Here is a 22,998-nt window from a genome sequence, read left to right on the forward strand (position 1 = left end):
ACATCACCCGGGTAGTGAGGAGCTGAATCTCAGTTCATGCCATATGAATCTACCGAGTGAGACAATCTATGGGCTAGCGCTAATAAACACACACACGCACACACACACAGACGGCGGGCAGCTTCGAGGTTAGAGCATTTGGCCAGTAGCCAAAAAGTCACCAGTTCAAATCCCGGAGCTGACAAAGTGAAAACTCTGTTGCTGTGCCCTTGAGCAAGGCACTTAACCCCCATTTCTCCAGGGACGCTGGACAATGGTGACCCTGGCCGTGACCCCACACCCTGCTGGGTTTTGCAAGAACCACATGTCCATCACACACTTGGAACAACGAACACTTGTATAAATGTGTAACAGGATAAATACAAGTACACCCCAAATTAGTATTAATATCTTACACCAGCCCGCCCTTCTGCCATTTAACTTCTTGACGCTAGACCGTGACGACAGCGTGTGGTTTGTAAACCGGCTGCTGGAGACAAAGTGCAGCACGCGCCGCTCCGTTAGAAGATAAATCGCGGATCATCCTCGAGGAGCCTTTATGTCTATCTCCTCCAGTTTGCATCTACAATGCACTGGTAGGGTTAAAAAGTGTACTATTCTGGAAGCTACTTTCCGTTAAGGTTAAGATATATCCAACTGGACTGCTCAAATATAGCCTATCGGAGTGACTCACCAGGGATGTAGTCTAGCCTATGTGTGCCATTCTAATTTGTGTAACGTTTAGGCATTGGTTCAAAGTTTTTTTTTTTTATATACGTGCGGCTGAACATTGGGCAACACAAGCCAGGTCGACAAAGTTACCTAAATAAACATGTCCTCGACTCTCAGCTCCCCATCGCCGAACAACAGCAGTCTTTTCACTGCGAGCTACGAGAGGACGGACCTCACCGAGACGCAAAGACACATAAGCATGCTTCTCTTCGGCTTGTGCGTCGCCATCGCCGCTGCTACCTTCGTGGGAGGTGTGTATTCTCTCATCTTTTTCATCCAGATGAGGTGGAAAACCATCCTGTGGCTCATCGTGGCTTCGATGTCCGTGGACGACCTGCTCAGCGTAATACCTCTCTCCCTCTTCATGCTCCTCCAGTGGGAGAGAGATGGAGAGGGAGGGTCGGTGACCATATGCACTTTATCGGGACTTCTCTATGTGTTCCAAGGACTCTCCAGCAATATGAAGGCTTGCCTTATTGCAGCCTACACCTTTTACGTTACTAAGCGAGAAAGAAGTCCTCGGCCGTTAAGCGTGATGTGGGCGATAGCCGGGGTGTGGGTAGTCAGCCTGACCGTCAGTGTACTACCCCTGTGCGGCTGGGGGAGTTTCATCCCGGTCTCTCTAGGCTGTTTCCCAGAGAGCCACAGCTTTTACGTTCTGCTCCTTTTCTCTTTGTACTCCTTGTGTTTCTGCGGATTGGTCTTATTCTTCGTTCCTCTCACCTACCAGCTACTGTGTTCCAGGGAGCCACAGAGGACGTTCTACCCGAGCTACTTGGATATAGCCAGGGATCTGACAGGGGACGGGTCTGCGCCTCTCTGCGACCTCCCGTCCTTCTCTCGGGATAGCTTGGACAGAAGTTTCAGTGCCTACAACGAGCTGTGTCCGGTTGGGTCGGGGAAAGGGCTAGGGGTGCGTGGCACAGTGGAAACATATACCTGCCCAACCCCTACCTCTGACGGTGTACTGAGGGATGGAACCATCAGTAACTGGGAATCCCCTGCGTTCTTTGCACAAAAGCGCTTCTCCATGATCCTAGCGGTAGTGAGAGTTGTCTTGTGGATGCCGATGATGGTGAGTGGTCTAGAGATGGAAAAATGTGTAGACTAAGAAATTTTAAATCGTATATAGGCTATGTATGCTTTTATAACAAATAGGTGTTCATGTGGGGTTTCAACTAGGTATATTGTATTGTATACAGTGTATTTCCTGCAATGCCACATTGAATAGGCTGTATGCCTAATCTATAAAACATGTAGGGTAAGGTGGGGTAACAAGCCCCCATAAGAGTACTATGCAATCGCAGACACAAAACTTGACCCCTGAAGATTAGTGTGTTAAAACCTATTTCATGAATTTTGTTTAGCATTTTTTTTGTAATTAAGTCTTAAAAGCTAGAGACTAGGTAGGCTATCTTATTTTACAGTTTTTTTTACAATCCCTTTTGGCACTAATTTCAGAACCTTGTGGTCATTTTTCAAAACTCTAGACACAAAACTCTAAACGGTCATCACTTGTAACACAGGCTGTCCAATGTTCAGAACATTGCATTGTGTATTCATATCTTTAAAGAAACCTTACACTTGCAGAATCATTGGTTCAAATAACTCATTTATCATGAAATACCATAGGAACATTCATTTAGATCACCCACACACAAGATAGCGATAGTTTCACTGTGTAGTTGTTCTTTCGATCTTTAAATATCGTAGTACAAAATATGTGATACATGTTTCATTATTGTACTACACGTAAGTACATCACTGTAAAAGGACTAGTAAAGAGAATACTACAGACTCAGTGGAATCATTGAACAAAATCTGAAATGTATTGATTAAATACAATAAAATCACCTATATGTTTCTTTGAATCAAAGCAAAAATAATTAGCTACAAAAAAGAAAAACACTACAGTAAAACATCAACTGCAGTGTTCCTCACCTGGCTTACTGTAAAAAGCAAAACAAAGGATTGATTACTGTACTTCTATATTTCCATCAACCCTGTCTTGTGGATTTGGCCACAGGTTCTCATCCACATCACAATGGATGATTTCATTAGCCAAACATCTTGGGAAGAATCTTCGGGCGAATCCAGGCCTGACACTGGTCTGCCGTGATGTCATTGCATGCGTCATCCATGGCCTGGAGAAGGGTGGCTTGTTTGTGAGGGCGCCTATCATATACCTTCCACCTCCATGTGGAGAAAAATTCCTCAATCAGGTTTTAGGAAAGGAGAGTATGGGGTGGTAACTACTCCTTTCCCTGTACTTACAGGGTGGTAAATTGTGGATGGGCCTGAAACCATGCTTGCACCATTTGAGCATGGTGGAACCTGACATTATCCAACACAATGACATAGGTCATGCCATTAGCTCTACGTACCTGATTTAGCCCATCAAGGAAGGTTACATTCGAACAGCGAATCATGTGATTGCCTGCAACTCAATATATAGAGTATATAGAGTTGAGAGCTTTAGTTGTTGTTCGACCAAACATTAGAATGGGCAAGATGCGTAATCTAAGCAAATTTGACCATGGTATGATTGTTGATGCCACGCATGGTGATTCCAGCATCTCAGAAACAGCTGCCCTCCTGGGATTTTACGCACTACAGTCTCTAGAGTGTACAGAGAATGGTGCGATAAACAAAACACATTCAGTGAGCGGCAGTTCTGTGGACAAAAACACCTTGTTAATGAGAGAGGTCAGAGGAGAATGTCCAGACTCATTCAAGCTAACAGAAAGGCCACAAATGCTCAAATAACAGCTGTTTAAAACAGTGGTGTGCAGAAAGGCATCTCTTAACGTACAACACCGTGAATAATTCAGGCTGTTGTGGAGGCAAAAGGGGGTCCTACCCACTACTAGATAGGTGTACCTAATAAAGTGGCCGGTGAGTGTACAGGAATGTCAAATCTGAAAACATGGTCTGGAAAAGTGGTACATGGGACCATAGAAACAGTGTCTGATAAAGAATGATGATGAAATATTACATCCATAGATAATGTAGTCCAATTGGTTCATGTTCCACGGTAATTGGTGTCAATGGATCTCATTATCCTGAAACGTTCATGATCTAAACATGGAATATTGTTCGTCAGTTTCCATAAAACTATGCATTTAGAGTAATGCAACAGTTACTTCTCATTTTGAGCAGTTGTATCAATTGATAGTTAGATCATTGTACTGAAATGAATACACAGTCATTTCAGATGTAAAGTGTGAATTGCATTTTGAAATGGTAATACTTTGATGTTAAGTTGTGTCATTTTGAACAGGTGATTTTAGTTCAATGAACAAATGATCTTAGCTTTATGTGTATTGTATCCAAGCAATTGGAAAAACTGTTAGAGTTTTGAAAAATTTGCATTTTGATCATTGGTTGTGAGTTTTGTGTCTAGAGTTTTGAAACATGACATCAAGGTCCCGAAATTTTACAAAGTGATTGTAAAAACTATAATTGAATAAATGTAATATCGAAACAAAATGGAATTGCACATCTCACTGTTAATATCCTCACTATAGCTCGGTTAGCATTCAACTGGTAACAGATTTTCATATGAATATTCTACAATCTGCATCCCTGTGGAACGTTTTTGACACCTTGTCGAGTCCACGCCCCAACAAATTGAGGCTGTTCTGAGGGCAAAAGGGGGTGCAACTCAATATTATAAAGGTATTCCTAATGTTTTATACACTCAGTGTACATAAAGTTTTCTAAATGATGAGATATTAAAACAACTTAACTCAGAATAATTTTGTTATAGTGATTTTTTTTGTTTTGTTGATGAGACAGATGCATTTTAGTTAAGCAAAGTGGTTTTTGTGAGAATTACAGGGGGTGGGTGGTGCTGCAGTTACCCCACATTACCTTATGTCATAATCTAATGATGCATTAGATTCATGAAGTAGGCCATATGGGTTTAAGTACATGCCGTTTCATTCACAGACTCTGGTGCTCGTGCGTCATGCTGTGAACGAGCGCAGCTCGTCCCTGGAAGCGGTGGAAACGGTGAGCTTCTTCCTGACCCTGCTGGCGCCTGCGGTCACGCCGGTGTTCATGCTCTCCGAGCGCTGGATCCACCTTCCGTGCGGGTGCTTCATCAACTGCCGCCGGGACACAGAGCGTGAGCCCACCGGTAAGCTATGCCCTCTGATTGTAAAGAGCCAGTGAGCTGAAAAACGTATGGGTACAAACCAGACGTTTATCTAAAGCAACGTAACATTTTAACATAGCCTATATGCCTATGAGAATAGTGCCCAGTATTATGATAAATTCCCCTTAACATACAGTATAGTCCTACACATTAAACACATTTACACGGACACCAATTGTTAAAATAAAAAAATATTTGTGTCTGAAACACATAAGCCTACATCACTGTCATTTAAAAAAATTCAAAGTAATATAAATGTAATATGCATAGATTTTTTTTGTTTGTTGCAAAAGCCACTACATATAATAATTTTCTTCCCACAGCAAAGAAGAGGAGGTTGGAGTTTAACCTCTCTTTCCAACAAGGATACGGAATATACAAGTTATCCCACGCAACCAAACCCCACCACAGCCCGTCTGTCGAGAAGGCTTCCTATCAAAACCTCTTCAACTTCACAGAAAACCAACTTGCTGTGCTGGACAGCTCCGGCGTCGCGAGCCTGCAGGCCGAGCTCGAGTTCATGGCCCCACGTGAAGTAGACAGCTCCTCACTGCACGAGCATGGCGAGCTGCTTCTCGAGGCGGAGGCAGGTGGGGGAGAGGCCCTCGCGCTGGCAGACTGCCTCCAGTTTCCTCACGGTGACCTCGGAGACCAGGACAGCTTCTTCTGTGGGCCCAGCTCCCGGGACTGCGAGGACCTCAACCTCACGGACACATCGTCGGTGTTTGAGGGAACGGAACGGAGACTGTCGCATGTAGAGTGCAGAAAAATGGAGCTGACGGACTGGGAGTGGTGTAGGAGTAAATCAGAGAGGACCCCCAGACAGGTAGCTAACCTCCCAACGTTTCTCTAATAGGGTGTAGGAGTAAATCAGAGAGGACCCCCAGACAGGTAGCTAACCTCCCAACGTTTCTCTAATAGGGTGTAGGAGTAAATCAGAGAGGACCCCCAGACAGGTAGCTAACCTCCCAACGTTTCCCTAATAGGGTGTAGGAGTAAATCAGAGAGGACCCCCAGACAGGTAGCTAACCTCCCAACGTTTCCCTAATAGGGTGTAGGAGTAAATCAGAGAGGACCCCCAGACAGGTAGCTAATCTCCCAACGTTTCCCTAATAGGGTGTAGGAGTAATTCAGAGAGGACCAACAGACAGGTAGCTAACCTCCCAACGTTTCCCTAATAGGGTGTAGGAGTAAATCAGAGAGGACCCCCAGACAGGTAGCTAACCTCCCAACGTTTCCCTATTAGGCTAACATAAACTAACTTTTAGGACCCTAAAACTCAACTCTGGACCTCAAAGCCACTTCCACTGCATTTTTTTAATTGTTCCCCTCTAATCAGAGGGACACCAGATGTGTGCAATTAATGATCAGATAGAACAGAAAACCAGCGGGCTCCGGATCTCGTAGGGTCAGAGTTGAGTACATCTTCTTTAGACTAAACCAACCAGTGCCATATATTTAGAAAATAATATGTCTCGGGGCTAGACAAAAGGCTAGCTAGGTAAATACATGTTTACACTAAGGCTGCGTCACATTGACCTGTATAGTCTAACCCAGTGTTTCTTCGTCCTGGTCCTGGGAACCCAAAGGGAGGCACATTTTTAGTTTTACACAGCTGATTCAAATGATCAACTTATCATCAAACTTTAGATTTAAATCAGGTGTTTGTGGTGCTGAGGCAAATATAAAAAGTTTGACCCCTCTGGGTCTCCACGACCAGAATTAAGAAGCACTGTTATCATACAGACCTAGTGTCCCTTGCTGTGGAGCCATCATATGATATTATTCTCCAATATGTCCCTTGCTGTGGAGCCATCATATGATATTATCCTCCAATATGTCCCTTGTTGTGGAGCCATCATATGATATTATCCTCCAATATGTCCCTTGCTGTGGAGCCATCATATGATATTATCCTCCAATATGTCCCTTGTTGTGGAGCCATCATATGATATTATCCTCCAATATGTCCCTTGCTGTGGAGCCATCATATGATATTATTCTCCAATATGTCCCTTGCTGTGGAGCCATCATATGATATTATCCTCCAATATGTCCCTTGTTGTGGAGCCATCATATGATATTATCCTCCAATATGTCCCTTGCTGTGGAGCCATCATATGATATTATCCTCCAATATGTCCCTTGCTGTGGAGCCATCATATGATATTATCCTCCAATATGTCCCTTGTTGTGGAGCCATCATATGAGATTATCCTCCAATATGTCCCTTGTTGTGGAGCCATCATATGATATTATCCTCCAATATGTCCCTTGCTGTGGAGCCATCATATGATATTATCCTCCAATATGTCCCTTGTTGTGGAGCCATCATATGATATTATCCTCCAATATGTCCCTTGTTGTGGAGCCATCATATGATATTATCCTCCAATATGTCCCTTGCTGTGGAGCCATCATATGATATTATCCTCCAATATGTCCCTTGTTGTGGAGCCATCATATGAGATTATCCTCCAATATGTCCCTTGTTGTGGAGCCATCATATGATATTATCCTCCAATATGTTCCTTGCTGTTTTTGGGTATTATTTGGTATTTTATTAGGATCCCCATTAGCTGTTGCGAAAGCATCAGGTTCTCTTCCTGGGGTTCACACAAAACATGAGACATGAAATAATACAGAGCATTAATAGACAAGAACAGCTCAAGGACAGGACTACGTAATAATAAAAAAAATGGTACACGTAGCCTACATATCAATACATACACACAAACTATCCAGGTCAAATAGGGGAGAGGCGTTGTGCCGTGAGGTGTTGCTTCATCTGTTTATTGAAACCAAGTTTGCTGTGTATTTGAGCAATATGAGATGGAGTGGAGTTCCATGCAATAATGTCTCTATATAATACTATACGCTTTCTTGAATTTGTTCTGGATTTGGAGATTGTGAAAAGACCCCTGGTGGCATGTCTGGTGGGATAAGTGTGTGTGTGTCAGAGCTGTGTGTATGTTGACTGTGCAAACAATTTGGGATTTTCAACACATTAATGTTTCTTATAAAAAGAAGAAGTGATGCAGTCAGTCTCTCCTCAACTCTTAGTCAAGAGAGACTGGCACGCATAGTATTTATATCAACCCTCTGATTACAATGAAGAGCAAGATGTGCCACTCTGTTCTGGACAAGCTGCATCTTAACTAGATCTTTCCCTGCAACACTGGACCACACGACTGGACAATAATCAAGATAAGACAAAACTAGAGCCTGCAGGACTTGCTTTTTGGGGTGTGGTGTCAAAAAAGCGGAGCATCTCTTTATTACAGACAGACCTCTCCCCATCTTTACAACCATTGAATCTATATGTTTTAACCATGATAGTTTACAATCTAAGGTAATGCCAAGTAATTTAGTCTCTTCAACTTGTTCAACAGCCACACCATTCATTACCAGATTCAGCTGAGGTCTAGATCTTAGGGAATGATTTGTACCAAATGCAATGCTCTTAGTTTTAAAGATGTTCAGGACCAGTTTATTACTGGCCACCGATTCCATAACAGACTGCAACTCTTTGTTAAGGGTTTCAGTAATGTGGTTGCTGATGCGTATATGGTTGAATCATCAGCATACATGGACACACATGCTTTGTTTAATGCCAGTGGCAGGTTATTGGTAAAAAAATAGAAAAGAGTAGAGGGCCTAGAGAGCTGCCCTGCGGTACACCACCCTTTACATGTTTGACATTAGAGAAACATCCATTAAAGAAAACTCTTTGAGTTCTATTAGATAGATAGCTCTGAATCCACGATATGGCAGAGGTTGAAAAGCCATAACACATACGTTTTCTCAACAACAATACAGCTCCCACAATCTTCTTATTATCAATTTCTTTCAACCAATCATCAGTCATTTGTGTCAGTGCAGTACATGTTAGAGGTCGACCGATTAATCAGAATGGCCGATTAATTAGGGCCGATTTCAAGTTTTCATAACAATCGGTAATCAGAATTTTTGGACACCGATTTTGGCCGATTGCACTCCACGAGGAGACTGCGTGGCAGGCTGACTACCTGTTACTCAGTGCAGCAAGGAGCCAAGGTAAGTTGCTAGCTAGCATTAAACTTATCTTATAAAAAACAATCAATCGTAACATAATCACTAGTTAACTACACATGGTTGATGATATTACTAGTTTATCTAGCTTGTCCTGCGTTGCATATAATCAATGCGGTGCCTGTTAATTTATAATCGAATCACAGCCTACTTTGCCAAACGGGTGATGATTTAACAAGCGCATTCGCGAAAAAAAGCACTGTCGTTGCACCAATGTGTACCTAACCATAAACATCAATGCCTTTCTTAAAATCAATACACAGGGATTTATTTTTAAACATGCATATTTAGTTAATGTTGCCTGCTAAAATTAATTTATTTTAACAAGGGACATTGTGTCACTTCTCTTGCGTTCTGTGCAAGCACAGTCAGGTTATATGCAGCAGTTTGGGCTGCCTGGCTCGTTGCGAACTGTGTGAAGACCATTTCTTCCTAACAAAGACCATAATTAATTTGCCAGAATTGTACATAATTATGACATAACATTGAAGGTTGTGCAATGTAACAGCAATATTTAGACTTAGGGATGCCACCCGTTAGATAAAATACGGAACGGTTCCGTATTTCACTCAAAGAATAAAGGTTTTGTTTTCGAAATGATAGTTTACGGATTTGACCATATTAATGACCTAAGGTTCGTATTTCTGTGTGTTATTATATTATAATAAGTCTGTCATTTGATATTTGATAGAGCAGTCTGACTGAGGCAGCAGCATGCTCGTAAGCATTCATTCAAATAGCACTTTCCTGCATTTGCCAGCGGCTCTTCGCTGTGCTTTAATAAGCATTGTGCTGTTTATGACTTGAAACCTATCAACTCCCGAGATTAGGCTGGCAATACTATAGTGCCTATAAGAACATCCAATAGTCAAGGTATATGAAATACAAATGGTATAGAGAGAAATAGTCCTATAATTCCTATAATAACTACAACCTAAAACTTCTTACCTGGGAATATTGAAGATTCATGTTAAAAGGAACCACCAGCTTTCATATGTTCTCATGTTCTGAGCAAGGAACTTAAACCTTAGCTTGCTTACATGGCAAATAATGCACTTTTACTTTCTTCTCCAACACTTTATTTTTGCATTATTTAAACCAAATTGAACATGTTTCATTATTTATTTGAGACTAAATAATTTTATTGATGTATTATATTAAGTTAAAATAAAAGTGTTCATTCAGTATTGTTGTAATTGTCATTATTACAAATATATATATAAAAATTAATCGGTATCAGCTTTTTTTGGTCCTCCAATAATCGGTATCGTTGAAAAATCATAATCGGTCGACCTCTAGTACCTGTAGAGTGCCCTTCTCTATATGCATGCTGAAAGTCTGTTGTTAATTTGTTTACAGAGAAATAGCATTGTATTTGGTCAAACACAATTTTTTCTAACAGTAGTGCTAAGAGCTGTCAGCAAGCTCATAGGTCTGCTGTTAGAACCAGTAAAGGCCGCTTTACCACTCTTGGGTAGCGGAATTACATTGGCTTTTCTCCAGGCCTGAGGACAAAGACTTTCCTCTAGGCTCAGATTAAAGATATAACAGATAGGAGTGGCTATAGAGTCAGCTACCATCCTCAGTAGCTTTCCCTCTAAGGTGTCAATGCCAGGAGGTTTGTCATGGATAACAATCATTTTTCCACCTCTCCCACACTAACTGTACAGAATTCAAATTTGCAATGCTTTTCTTTCATTATTTGTTTTTTTATGCACGAATAAGATGGCTCGCTGTTCGTTGTTGGCATTTCCTGCCTACGTTTGCCCACTTTGCTAATGAAGTAATCATTAAAATAATTAGCAACATCAAATTATTTTGTGATGAATAAGCCATCTGATTCAATGAAAGATGAAGTTGAATTTGTCTTTTGGCCCATCATTTCATTTAAAGTACTCCAAAGTTTTTTCCCATGATTATTTATATCATTGATCTTGGCTTCATAATACAGTTTCTTCTACTTTTTGTTGAGTTTAGTCACATAATTTAATATATCACATAATTTATCAATTTACAATAAGTCAGCCAGTCAGATATGCAGTCAGACTTATTAGCCACTTCTTCTGCCCCATCTCTTTCAACCATACAGTTTTTCAATTCCTCATCAATCCATTGCGCCTTAACAGTTCTAACAGTCTGTTTCAAATCAAATGTTATTAGTCACATACACGTGTTTAGCAGATGTTATTGCAGGTATAGCGAAATGCTTGTGTTTCTAGCTCCGACAGTGTAGTGATATCTAGCAAGTAACATATACCCAATACACACAAGTCTAAGTATAGAATGGAATTAAGAATATATAAATATATGTATGAGCAATGTCAGAGCGGCATAGACTTCGATACACTAGATAGTTTAGAATACAGTATAAACATATGAGATGAGTAATGCAAAATATGTAAACATTATTAAAGTGACTAGTGTTCCTTTTATTAAAGTGGCCAGTGATTTCAAGTCTATGTATATATGCAGCAGCCTCTAATGTGCTAGTGATGGCTATTTAACAGTCTGATGGCCTTGAGGTAGAAGCTGTTTTTCAGTCTCGGTCCCAGCTTTGATGCACCTGTACTGACCTTACCTTCTGGATGATAGCAGGGTGAACAGGCAGTGGCTCGGGTGGTTGTTGTCCTTGATTATCTTTTTGGCCTTCCTGTGACATCGGGTGTTGTAGGTGTCCTGGAGGGCAGGTAGTTTGCCCCCGGCGATGCGTTGGGCAGACCGCACCACCCTCTGGAGAGCTCTATGTTTGTGGGTAGTTGCTGTACCAGGCGGTGATACAGCCCGACAGGATGCTCTCAATAGTGCATCTGTAAAGGTTTGTGAGGGTTTTAGGTGCCAAGCCAAATTTCTTCAACCTGAGGCGCTGTTGTGCCTTCTTCACCACACTGTCTGTGTGGGTGGACCATTTCAGTTTGTCAGTGATGTGTACGCCGAGGAACTTGAAGCTTTCCACCTTCTCCACTGCGGTCCTGTCGATTTGGATAGGGGTGTGCTCCCTCTGCTGTTTCCTGAAGTCCACGATCATGTCCTTTATTTTGTTGACGTTGAGTGAGAGGTTATTTTCCTGACACCACTCTCCCAGATTCCTCACTTCCTCCCTGTAGGCTGTCTCGTCATTGTTGATAATCAAGCCTACCACTGTTGTGTTGTCGTTTCTTAACATATGCATGTTTATCAATAATTGGAAGAAGCAATTACATAAATCCATCAAGTACAGCGTCTGGATGCTCCTCATTAATTACATCAGACCAACATATATTTTTTAATTCATCCACATAAGAGTCACAGAAAAATCTTTTGTATGATCTCTTACACACTATTTTAGGCCCAGCTGTTGGAACTTTGGCTTTCCTGGATATAGCCACTATACTATGATCACTGCATCCAATGGGTACGGATACAGCTTTAGAACAAAGTTCTACAGTATTAGTAAAACAGTGATCGATACATGTGGATGATCTTGTTCCTGTAGTGTTTGTAAAGACCCTGGTAGGTTGATTAATAACCTGAACCAGATTACAGGCACTGGTTACAGTAAGAAGCTTCGTCTTGAGCGGACAGCTTGATGAAAACCAGTCAATATTCAGGTCTCCAAGAAAGTAGACCTCTCTGAAGTCTATGAAATGCTTATTAGTTGGTGTGTGTGTGATGGACTTGTGCTTGCATTTTATTAATTTTTTTAACCTTTATTTAACTAGGCAAGTCAGTTAAGAACAAATTCTTATTTTCAATGACGGCCTAGGAACAGTGGGTTAACTGCCTTGTTCAGGGGCAGACAACAGATTTTTACCTTGTCAGCTCAGGGATTCAATCTTGCAACCTTTCAGTTACTAGTCCAACGCTCTAACCACTAGGCTACCTGCCGCATTGAAGTGCCAGTCATTGTAAAGTCACATTACAGTCACAGTCATGTTATTGGCTGGCCTTTTAACCACAGTAACCCAGATTCATGTCAGTAATCAAAAGCGTCGATCAATGGCTAGAATCATTTCAGTGAATTATCCCTGACCTTACACCCACACACACATTACATGGAAATGACAACAGGAGATACCTGTAGGCCTACATGTAAACGACACTATGTTTTTTGCTATCCTTCCTGTCTTAGTTAACCACTTACAGTACGTCAGAATAGTAGTGTCGTACTCTGTATTTGACAGGAATCCTCATTTTATTCAGATATAACCCTATGATTCTAAAGTTTCACTTCTCATGAATAAGCCTTACATCCAAACCAAGGTGTTTAATGTAACATCATGAAATCCATTAACACTCTTTGTGAACTCTGAGTCTATTCAGATTCAGTTCTGTAGATAGTGTCTTCAGTCTGTTTCCAGGCCTGATGTGAACAGCTACAGTGAAAGGTGTGAAGGAGGTTTGGCCATGTGTTAATAAAAGTACACAGCTGTAGGGATGTAGACTATACAGTCTCTCCACTGCTGCAGGCAACGGAGAAAGAGCTGTTTTTCGTCCCCGTTTGAGACCACCCACTCAGTCCCCGATCTCAAAGACACGCACATTAACACTCACACACACCTGTACACGTGCTTACATGCGTGTGTGTGGGTCGTACCTGTTCTGGTAATGGGTTTCTGACACTAACTGATAGTGGACTGGATGGTATTGAGCTGACAGCCAGGAGAAATCAGACTGGATGATATTAAGATAACAGCCAGGAGAAATCAGACTGAATGGTATTGAGATGACAGCCAGGAGAAATCAGACTGAATGGTACTGAGCTGACAGCCAGGAGAAATCAGACTGAATGGTATTGAGATGACAGCCAGGAGAAATCAGACTGAATGATATTAAGATAACAGCCAGGAGAAATCAGACTGGATGATATTGAGATGACAGCCAGGAGAAATCAGACTGAATGATATTAAGATAACAGCCAGGAGAAATCAGACTGGATGATATTAAGATGACAGCCAGGAGAAATCAGACTGAATGATATTAAGATGACAGCCAGGAGAAATCAGACTGGATGATATTGAGATGACAGCCAGGAGAAGTCAGACTGAATGGTATTAAGATGACAGCCAGGAGAAATCAGACTGAAGGAGGCAAGGAGAGTGGGTACGAGGAGTGAAATGAACTCTCAATAGATTAGGACAGGGCTTCTGAGCGATACCACTGTGGGCTAGTGGTGAACTCTCAGTAAATCGGGACAGGGCTTCTGAGCGATACCACTGTGGGCTAGTAGTGAACTCACGGTAGTTTGGGACAGGGCTTCTGAGCGATACCACTGTGGGCTAGTAGTGAACTCACGGTAGTTTGGGACAGGGCTTCTGAGCGATACCACTGTGGGCTAGTAGTGAACTCACAGTAGATTGGGACAGGTCTTCTGAGCGATACCACTGTGGGCTAGTAGTGAACTCACGGTAGTTTGGGACAGGGCTTCTGAGCGATACCACTGTGGGCGACCCTATAATGTCTACTTTCTGTTTTACAACATACTATATCCTACACCTTCTCTCTGTTAGAAAAGTCTGCTTTTCTCCAACATCGCTGCCAGACCTTGATGTTTTCCTTTTTGTGGGGCACTGAGTCCCAAATGAATTGATTTTAAGAGAATAAATTTATGTGCTCGCCACAAGAAACCTGGAAGAGGAGACAACAAAACAGAGAGGAAGAAACTGTCTCATTCTGCTCCAGATGGCAGCCATTCAGCCACAGGCGTTACCTTTGAAAGTGACAGTGAGTTCTGAGCGATACCACTGTGGGCTCCTGTAAAAGTGAACTCTCAGTAGTTTGGGACAGGGCTTCTGAGCGATACCACTGTGGGCTAGTAGTGAACTCACAGTAGTTTGGGACAGGGCTTCTGAGCGATACCAATGTGGGCTAGTAGTGAACTCACGGTAGATTGGAACAGGGCTTCTGAGCGATACCACTGTGGGCTAGTAGTGAACTCACGGTAGTTTGGGACAGGGCTTCTGAACGATACCACTGTGGGCTAGTATTGAACTCTCTGTAGATTGGAACAGGGCTTCTGAGCGATACCACTGTGGGCTAGTAGTGAACTCACAGTAGTTTGGGACAGGGCTTCTGAGCGATACCACTGTGGGCTAGTAGTGAACTCTTGGTAGATTGGGACAGGGCTTCTGAGCGATACCACTGTGGGCTAGTAGTGAACTGTGTAAATTGGGACAGGGCTTCTGAGCAATAACACTGTGGGCTAGTAGTGTTCTCTCGATAGATTGGGACAGGGCTTCTGTACGATACCACTGTGGGCTAGTCGTGAACTCTCAGTGGATTGGGACAGGGCTTCTGAGCGATACCACTGTGGGCTAGTAGTGAACTCACGGTAGATTGGAACAGGGCTTCTGAGCGATACCACTGTGGGCTAGTAGTGAACTCACGGTAGTTTGGGACAGGGCTTCTGAACGATACCACTGTGGGCTAGTGGTGAACTCTTGGTAGATTTGAACAGGGCTTCACACATACGCTCAGACGATCCATTAAGCAGGCAAAGTGTCAATTCAGGACTAAGATCGAATCCTACTACACCGACTCTGATGCTTGTCAGATGTGTCAGGGCTTGCAAACTATCACGGAGTACAAAGGGAAACCCTTACTGCTCAGTGACTCGAGCCTACCAGATGAGCTAAATGCCTTCTATGCTCATCAGATGAATTACCAGGACATGGCCTGACCAGCTGCCAAGTGTCTTCACTGACATACCTATATGTGTCAAGCAGACCACCATAGTCCCTGTGTCCAAAAACGCCAAGTTAACCTGTCCTTACTGACTATCGCCCCGAAGAACTCACATCTGTAGCCGGGAAATGCTTTGAAAGGCTGGTCATGGCTCGCATCAACACCATCATCCCAGTCACCCTGGACCCCCTCCAATTTGCATACCGCCCCAACAGATCCACAGATGAAGCAATCTCTATTGAAAGGCCCTAAAATTGTCAAAGGCTAGAGCCACGCAAGTCATAGACGGTTCTCTCTGCTACCGCACGGCAAGCGGTATCGGAGAGCCAAGTCTGCGACCAAAAGGCTCCTGAACAGCTTCTATCCCCAAACCATGAGACTGCTGAATAGTTTCTATCCCCCAAACCATTAGACTGCTGAACAGCTTCTACCCCCAAGCCATAAGACTGCTGAACAGCTTCTACCCCCAAACCACAAGACTGCTGCACAGCTTCTACCCCCAAACCATAAGCTGCTGAACAGCTTCTACCCCCAAACCACAAGACTGCTGCACAGCTTCTACCCCCAAGCCATAAGACTGCTGAACAGCTTCTACACCCAAACCATAAGACTGCTGAACAGCTTCTACCCACAAGCCATTAGACTGCTGAACAGCTTCTACCCCCAAGCCATTAGACTGCTGAACAGCTTCTACACCTAAACCATAAGACTGCTGAACATCTTCTACACCTAAACCATAAGACTGCTGAACATCTTCTATCCCCCAAGCCATTAGACTGCTGAACAGCTTCTTCCCCCAAGCCATAAGACTGCTGCACAGCTTCTTCCCCCAAGCCATAAGACTGCTGCACAGCTTCTACCCCCAAGCCAAAAGACTGCTGAACAGCTTCTTCCCCCAAGCCATAAGACTGCTGCACAGCTTCTACCCCCAAGCCATAAGACTGCTGCACAGCTTCTTCCCCCAAGCCATAAGACTGCTGCACAGCTTCTACCCCCAAGCCAAAAGACTGCTGAACAGCTTCTTCCCCCAAGCCATAAGACTGCTGCACAGCTTCTACCCCCAAGCCATAAGACTGCTGCACAGCTTCTTTCCCCAAGCCATAAGACTGCTGCACAGCTTCTTCCCCCAAACCAACAGACTGCTGAACAGCTTCTACCCCCAAGCCATAAGACTGCTGCACAGCTTCTACCCCCAAGCCATAAGACTGCTGAACAGCTTCTACCCCCAAGCCACAAGACTGCTGCACAGCTTCTACCCCCAAGCCATAAGACTGCTGAACAGCTTCTACCCCCAAACCATAAGACTGCTGAACAGCTTCTACCCCCAAGCCATTAGACTGCTGAACAGCTTCTACCCCCAAGCCATAAGACTGCTGAACAGCTTCTACCCCCAAGCCATAAGACTGCTGAGTTAATAAAATGGCCACCCAGACTTTTTGCATTGACACCCTATTGTTATTTTTTTTGCACCGGCTCTATGCACGCTTACTGGAATCTACCCACGCACTCACACATACTACACTGACACTCCAACACACCCACACACACCCACACACGTACACACACGCACGCGCGCGCACGCACGCACGCGTGTGCGCACACACACACACACACACACACACACACACACACACACACACACACACACACACACACACACACACACACACACACACACACACACACACACACTACATACACTGACACACATAAAACACACATACACACATACATATTGACGCCACACGCTCACTCTTTCATACTCTTCACATACCTGCTGCTACTCTGTTTATTATATATCCTGATTGTCAAGTCACTTTTACCCCTACCTACATGTAAATATGAATTACCTTCATTATCTCATTACCCCCTCCATTACCCCCGCACATTGACTCTACCCAGTACTCCTTGTATATAGCCTGGTTATTGTTGTTTTATCAAATACTATTTTATTTGACACACACACACACACACACACACACACACACACACACACACACACACACACACACACACACACACACACACACACACACACACACACACACACACACACACACACACACACACAGAAGTAGTTACACACACATTGTACTCCAGACACACCATGTTCCATACAGACACAAACAAATGCGCTGCTTTCTACAGCCCTACAGTGTTGTGAATTAGAAAGAATGAGCCTTGGCTGTAAAATCCATTTAGTGTGCCTCTGCAGTGAGGCTTTGACACTCAGTTTGCGTCCTGTTTGTAGTAGTGTGTGTGTGGGTGTGTGTGTGTGCGTGTGTGTGTGGGTGTGTGTCAAAGGGCAAGTCAAATAGGGGTGCTTATATTTGTTCTGTTTTGCTGCATGTACGAGTGTGAAGTATGAAATGTAAATGTGTGTTTTTTTGTATATCCCAGCTCCCCCTGAGACGCCCTCGTAGACTGGGGTCACGGCCAGGGATCTGCCATTACTGACTGCCACCCTGGAGCAATTAGGGTTTCACATGTCGGATCTTCATTTGAGCCACTTTTCTATAGCAGGACATCTTACAGCAACAGGAAGTGTGAATTATTATGTAGATGATGATTGTTCATCGGGGTTGATACATTTTTCATTAGGACAAATCAAGTCTGACATTTTAAAGTGGAAATTACTTTAGAGAAGCCTTTTTAAAGCTTGGAATACACTTCCTGGAATTCCTGCTGTGCAGCAACAAAATTGTGTTTAATTTAAGATCCAATTTCTGTAAGTGCCTTGCTCAAGGGCAAATCAACAGATTTTTTACCTTCCGGCTCGGGGATTCAATCTAGCAACCTTTCAGTTACTGGCCCAACGCTCTAACTGCTAGGCTACCTGCCACCCGTGTGTGTGTGTGTGTGTGTGTGTGTGTGTGTGTGTGTGTGTGTGTGTGTGTGTGTGTGTGTGTGTGTGTGTGTGTGTATGTGTGTATGTGTGTATGTGTGTGTGTGTGTGTGTGTGTGTGTTAAGAAAATGTTACTTGACGTTCATTATTACTCTATGTCTCTCTCTGGGAGGATTTAGTATCACTCTATGTCTCTGGGAGGATTTAATATCACTCTATGTCTCTCACTGGGAGGATTTAATATCACTCTATGTCTCTCTCTGGGAGGATTTAATATCACTCTATGTCTCTGGGAGGATTTAATATCACTCTATGTCTCTGGGAGGATTTAGTATCACTCTATGTCTCTGGGAGGATTTAGTATCACTCTATGTCTCTGGGAGGATTTAGTATCACTCTATGTCTCTGGGAGGATTTAATATCACTCTATGTCTCTGGGAGGATTTAGTATCACTCTATGTCTCTGGGAGGATTTAATATCACTCTATGTCTCTGGGAGGATTTAGTATCACTCTATGTCTCTGGGAGGATTTAGTATCACTCTATGTCTCTGGGAGGATTTAGTATCACTCTATGTCTCTGGGAGGATTTAGTACCACTCTATGTCTCTGGGAGGATTTAGTATCACTCTATGTCTCTGGGAGGATTTAGTATCACTCTATGTCTCTGGGAGGATTTAGTATCACTCTATGTCTCTCTCTGGGAGGATTTAGTATCACTCTATGCCTCTGGGAGGATTTAGTATCACTCTATGTCTCTGGGAGGATTTAATATCACTCTATGTCTCTGGGAGGATTTAGTATCACTCTATGTCTCTGGGTGGATTTAGTATCACTCTATCTCTCTGGGAGGATTTAGTATCACTCTATGTCTCTGGGAGGATTTAGTATCACTCTATGTCTCTGGGTGGATTTAGTATCACTCTATCTCTCTGGGAGGATTTAGTAATACTCTATGTTTCTCTATGGGAGGATTTAGTATCACTCTATCGCTATGGGAGGATTTAGTATCACTCTATGTCTCTGGGAGGATTTAATATCACTCTATGTCTCTGGGAGGATTTAGTATCACTCTATGTCTCTGGGTGGATTTAGTATCACTCTATGTCTCTGGGAGGATTTAGTATCACTCTATCTCTATGGGAGGATTTAGTATCACTCTATGTTTCTCTATGGGAGGATTTAATATCACTCTATGTCTCCGGGAGGATTTAGTATCACTCTATGTCTCTCTCTGGGAGGATTTAGTATCACTCTATGTCTCTCTCTAGGAGGATTTAGTACCACTCTATGTCTCTGGGTGGATTTAGTATCACTCTATGTCTCTGGGAGGATTTAATATCACTCTATGTCTCTGGGAGGATTTAGTATCACTCTATGTCTCTGGGAGGATTTAGTATCACTCTATGTCTCTGGGAGGATTTAATATCACTCTATGTCTCTGGGAGGATTTAGTACCACTCTATGTCTCTGGGAGGATTTAGTATCACTCTATGTCTCTAGGAGGATTTAGTATCACTCTATGTCTCTCTCTAGGAGGATTTAGTACCACTCTATGTCTCTGGGTGGATTTAGTATCACTCTATGTCTCTGGGTGGATTTAGTATCACTCTATGTCTCTGGGAGGATTTAATATCACTCTATGTCTCTGGGAGGATTTAGTACAACTCTATGTCTCTGGGAGGATTTAGTATCACTCTATGTCTCTAGGAGGATTTAGTATCACTCTATGTCTCTCTCTAGGAGGATTTAGTACCACTCTATGTCTCTGGGTGGATTTAGTATCACTCTATGTCCCTGAGAGGATTTAGTATCACTCTATGTCTCTCACTAGGAGGATTTAGTATCACTCTATGTCTCTGGGAGGATTTAGTATCACTCTATGTCTCTCTCTGGGAGGATTTAGTATCACTCTATGTCTCTGGGAGGATTTAGTATCACTCTATGTCTCTCTCTGGGAGGATTTAGTATCACTCTATGTCTCTGGGAGGATTTAGTATCACTCTATGTCTCTGGGAGGATTTAGTATCACTCTATGTCTCTGGGAGGATTTAGTATCACTCTATGTCTCTGGGAGGATTTAGTATCACTCTATGTCTCTGGGAGGATTTAGTATCACTCTATGTCTCTGGGAGGATTTAGTATCACTCTATGTCTCTGGGAGGATTTAGTATCACTCTATGTCTCTGGGAGGATTTAGTATCACTCTATGTCTCTCTCTGGGAGGATTTAGTATCACTCTATGTCTCTGGGAGGATTTAGTATCACTCTATGTCTCTGGGAGGATTTAGTATCACTCTATGTCTCTCTCTGGGAGGATTTAGTAATACTGATTTAGACTGTAGGTTGGAAACATGTCTCCCTGTTGGGGTCATGGAGTGATGTGTGAATTGATGTTGTCTTCACCTCTCTCTCTCTCTCTCTCTCTCTCTCTCTCTCTCTCTTTCTCTCTTTCTCTCTTTCTCTCTCTCTTTCTCTCATTCTCTCTCTCTCTCTCTCTCTCTCTCTCTCTCTCTCTCTCTCTCTCTCTCTCTCTCTCTCTCTCTCTCTCTCTCAATTCAATTCAATTCAATTCAATTCAAGGGGCTTTATTGGCATGGGAAACATGTGTTAACATTGCCAAAGCAAGTGAGGTAGATATTATACAAAAGTGAAATAAACAATACAAATTAACAGTAAACATTACACATACAGAAGTTTCAAAACAATAAAGACATTACAAATGTTATATTATATATACACAGTGTTGTAACAATGTACAAATGGTTAAAGCACACAAGTTAAAATAAATAAGGATAAATATGGGTTGTATTTACAATGGTGTTTGTTCTTCACTGGTTGCCCTTTTCTTGTGGCAACAGGTCACAAATCTTGCTGCTGTGATGGCACACTGTGGAATTTCTCCCAGTAGATATGGGAGTTTATCAAAATTGGATTTGTTTTCAAATTCTTTGTGGATCTGTGTAATCTGAGGGAAATATGTCTCTCTAATATGGTCATACATTGGGCAGGAGGTTAGGAAGTGCAGCTCAGTTTCCACCTCATTTTGTGGGCAGTGTGCACATAGCCTGTCTTCTCTTGAGAGCCATGTCTGCCTACGGCGGCCTTTCTCAATAGCAAGGCTATGCTCACTGAGTCTGTACATAGTCAAAGCTTTCCTTAAGTTTGGGTCAGTCACAGTGGTCAGGTATTCTGCCACTGTGTACTCTCTGTTTAGGGCCAAATAGCATTCTAGTTTGCTCTGTTTTTTTGTTAATTCTTTCCAATGTGTCAAGTAATTATCTTTTTGTTTTCTCATGATTTGGTTGGGTCTAATTGTGCTGTTGTCCTGGGGCTCTGTGGTTTGTGTTTGTGAACAGAGCCCTAGGACCAGCTTGCTTAGGGGACTCTTCTCCAGGTTCATCTCTCTGTAGGTGATGGCTTTGTTATGGAAGGTTTGGGAATCGCTTCCTTTTAGGTGGTTGTAGAATTTAACGGCTCTTTTCTGGATTTTGATAATTAGTGGGTATCGGCCTAATTCTGCTCTGCATGCATTATTTGGTGTTCTACGTTGTACACGGAGGATATTTTTGCAGAATTCTGCATGCAGAGTCTCAATTTGGTGTTTGTCCCATTTTGTGAAATCTTGGTTGGTGAGCGGACCCCAGACCTCACAACCATAAAGTGCAATGGGCTCTATGACTGATTCAAGTATTTTTAGCCAGATCCTAATTGGTATGTTGAAATTTATGTTCCTTTTGATGGCATAGAAGGCCCTTCTTGCCTTGTCTCTCAGATCGTTCACAGCTTTGTGGAAGTTACCTGTGGTGCTGATGTTTAGGCCGAGGTATGTATAGTTTTTTGTGTGCTCTAGGGCAACGGTGTCTAGATGGAATTTGTGGTCCTGGTGACTGGACCTTTTTTGGAACACCATTATTTTGGTCTTACTGAGATTTACTGTCAGGGCCCAGGTCTGACAGAATCTGTGCAGAAGATCTAGGTGCTGCTGTAGGCCCTCCTTGGTTGGTGACAGAAGCACCAGATCATCAGCAAACAGTAGACATTTGACTTCGGATTCTAGTAGGGTGAGACCGGGTGCTGCAGACTGTTCTAGTGCCCGCGCCAATTCGTTGATATATATGTTGAAGAGGGTGGGGCTTAAGCTGCATCCCTGTCTCACCCCACGACCCTGTGTGAAGAAATGTGTGTGTTTTTTGCCAATTTTAACCGCACACTTGTTGTTTGTGTACATGGATTTTATAATGTCGTATGTTTTACCCCCAACACCACTTTCCATCAATTTGTATAGCAGACCCTCATGCCAAATTGAGTCGAAGGCTTTTTTGAAATCAACAAAGCATGAGAAGACTTTGCCTTTGTTTTGGTTTGTTTGGTTGTCAATTAGGGTGTGTAGTGTCTCTCTCTCTCTCTCTCTCTCTCTCTCTCTCTCTCTCTCTCTCTCTCTCTCTCTCTCTCTCTCTCTCTCTCTCTCTCTCTCTCTCTCTCTCTCTCTCTACTCTCTCTCTCTCTCTCTCTAGCTCTGTTACTCTCTCTCTCTCTCTCTCTCCTCTCT

The 22,998-nt window shown here is 42.9% G+C and overlaps 1 protein-coding gene across 1 annotated transcript in view; it reads left to right on the top strand.

The window, feature by feature from the left end:
• Nucleotides 1-458: 458 nt before the first annotated feature.
• Nucleotides 459-22,998, top strand: part of LOC139548381 (probable G-protein coupled receptor 149) — a 38,493-nt gene continuing 15,953 nt past the window's right edge. The window contains exons 1-3 of the mRNA XM_071358031.1: nt 459-1,786; nt 4,663-4,852; nt 5,194-5,696. Coding sequence (XP_071214132.1) covers nt 812-1,786; nt 4,663-4,852; nt 5,194-5,696 — 1,668 coding nt within the window. The 5' untranslated portion in view covers nt 459-811. The remainder of the gene's footprint in view (nt 1,787-4,662; nt 4,853-5,193; nt 5,697-22,998) is intronic.

Source organism: Salvelinus alpinus, chromosome 21 (assembly GCF_045679555.1).
Source record: "Salvelinus alpinus chromosome 21, SLU_Salpinus.1, whole genome shotgun sequence".
In the NCBI taxonomy this organism is placed as follows: Eukaryota; Metazoa; Chordata; class Actinopteri; order Salmoniformes; family Salmonidae; genus Salvelinus; species Salvelinus alpinus.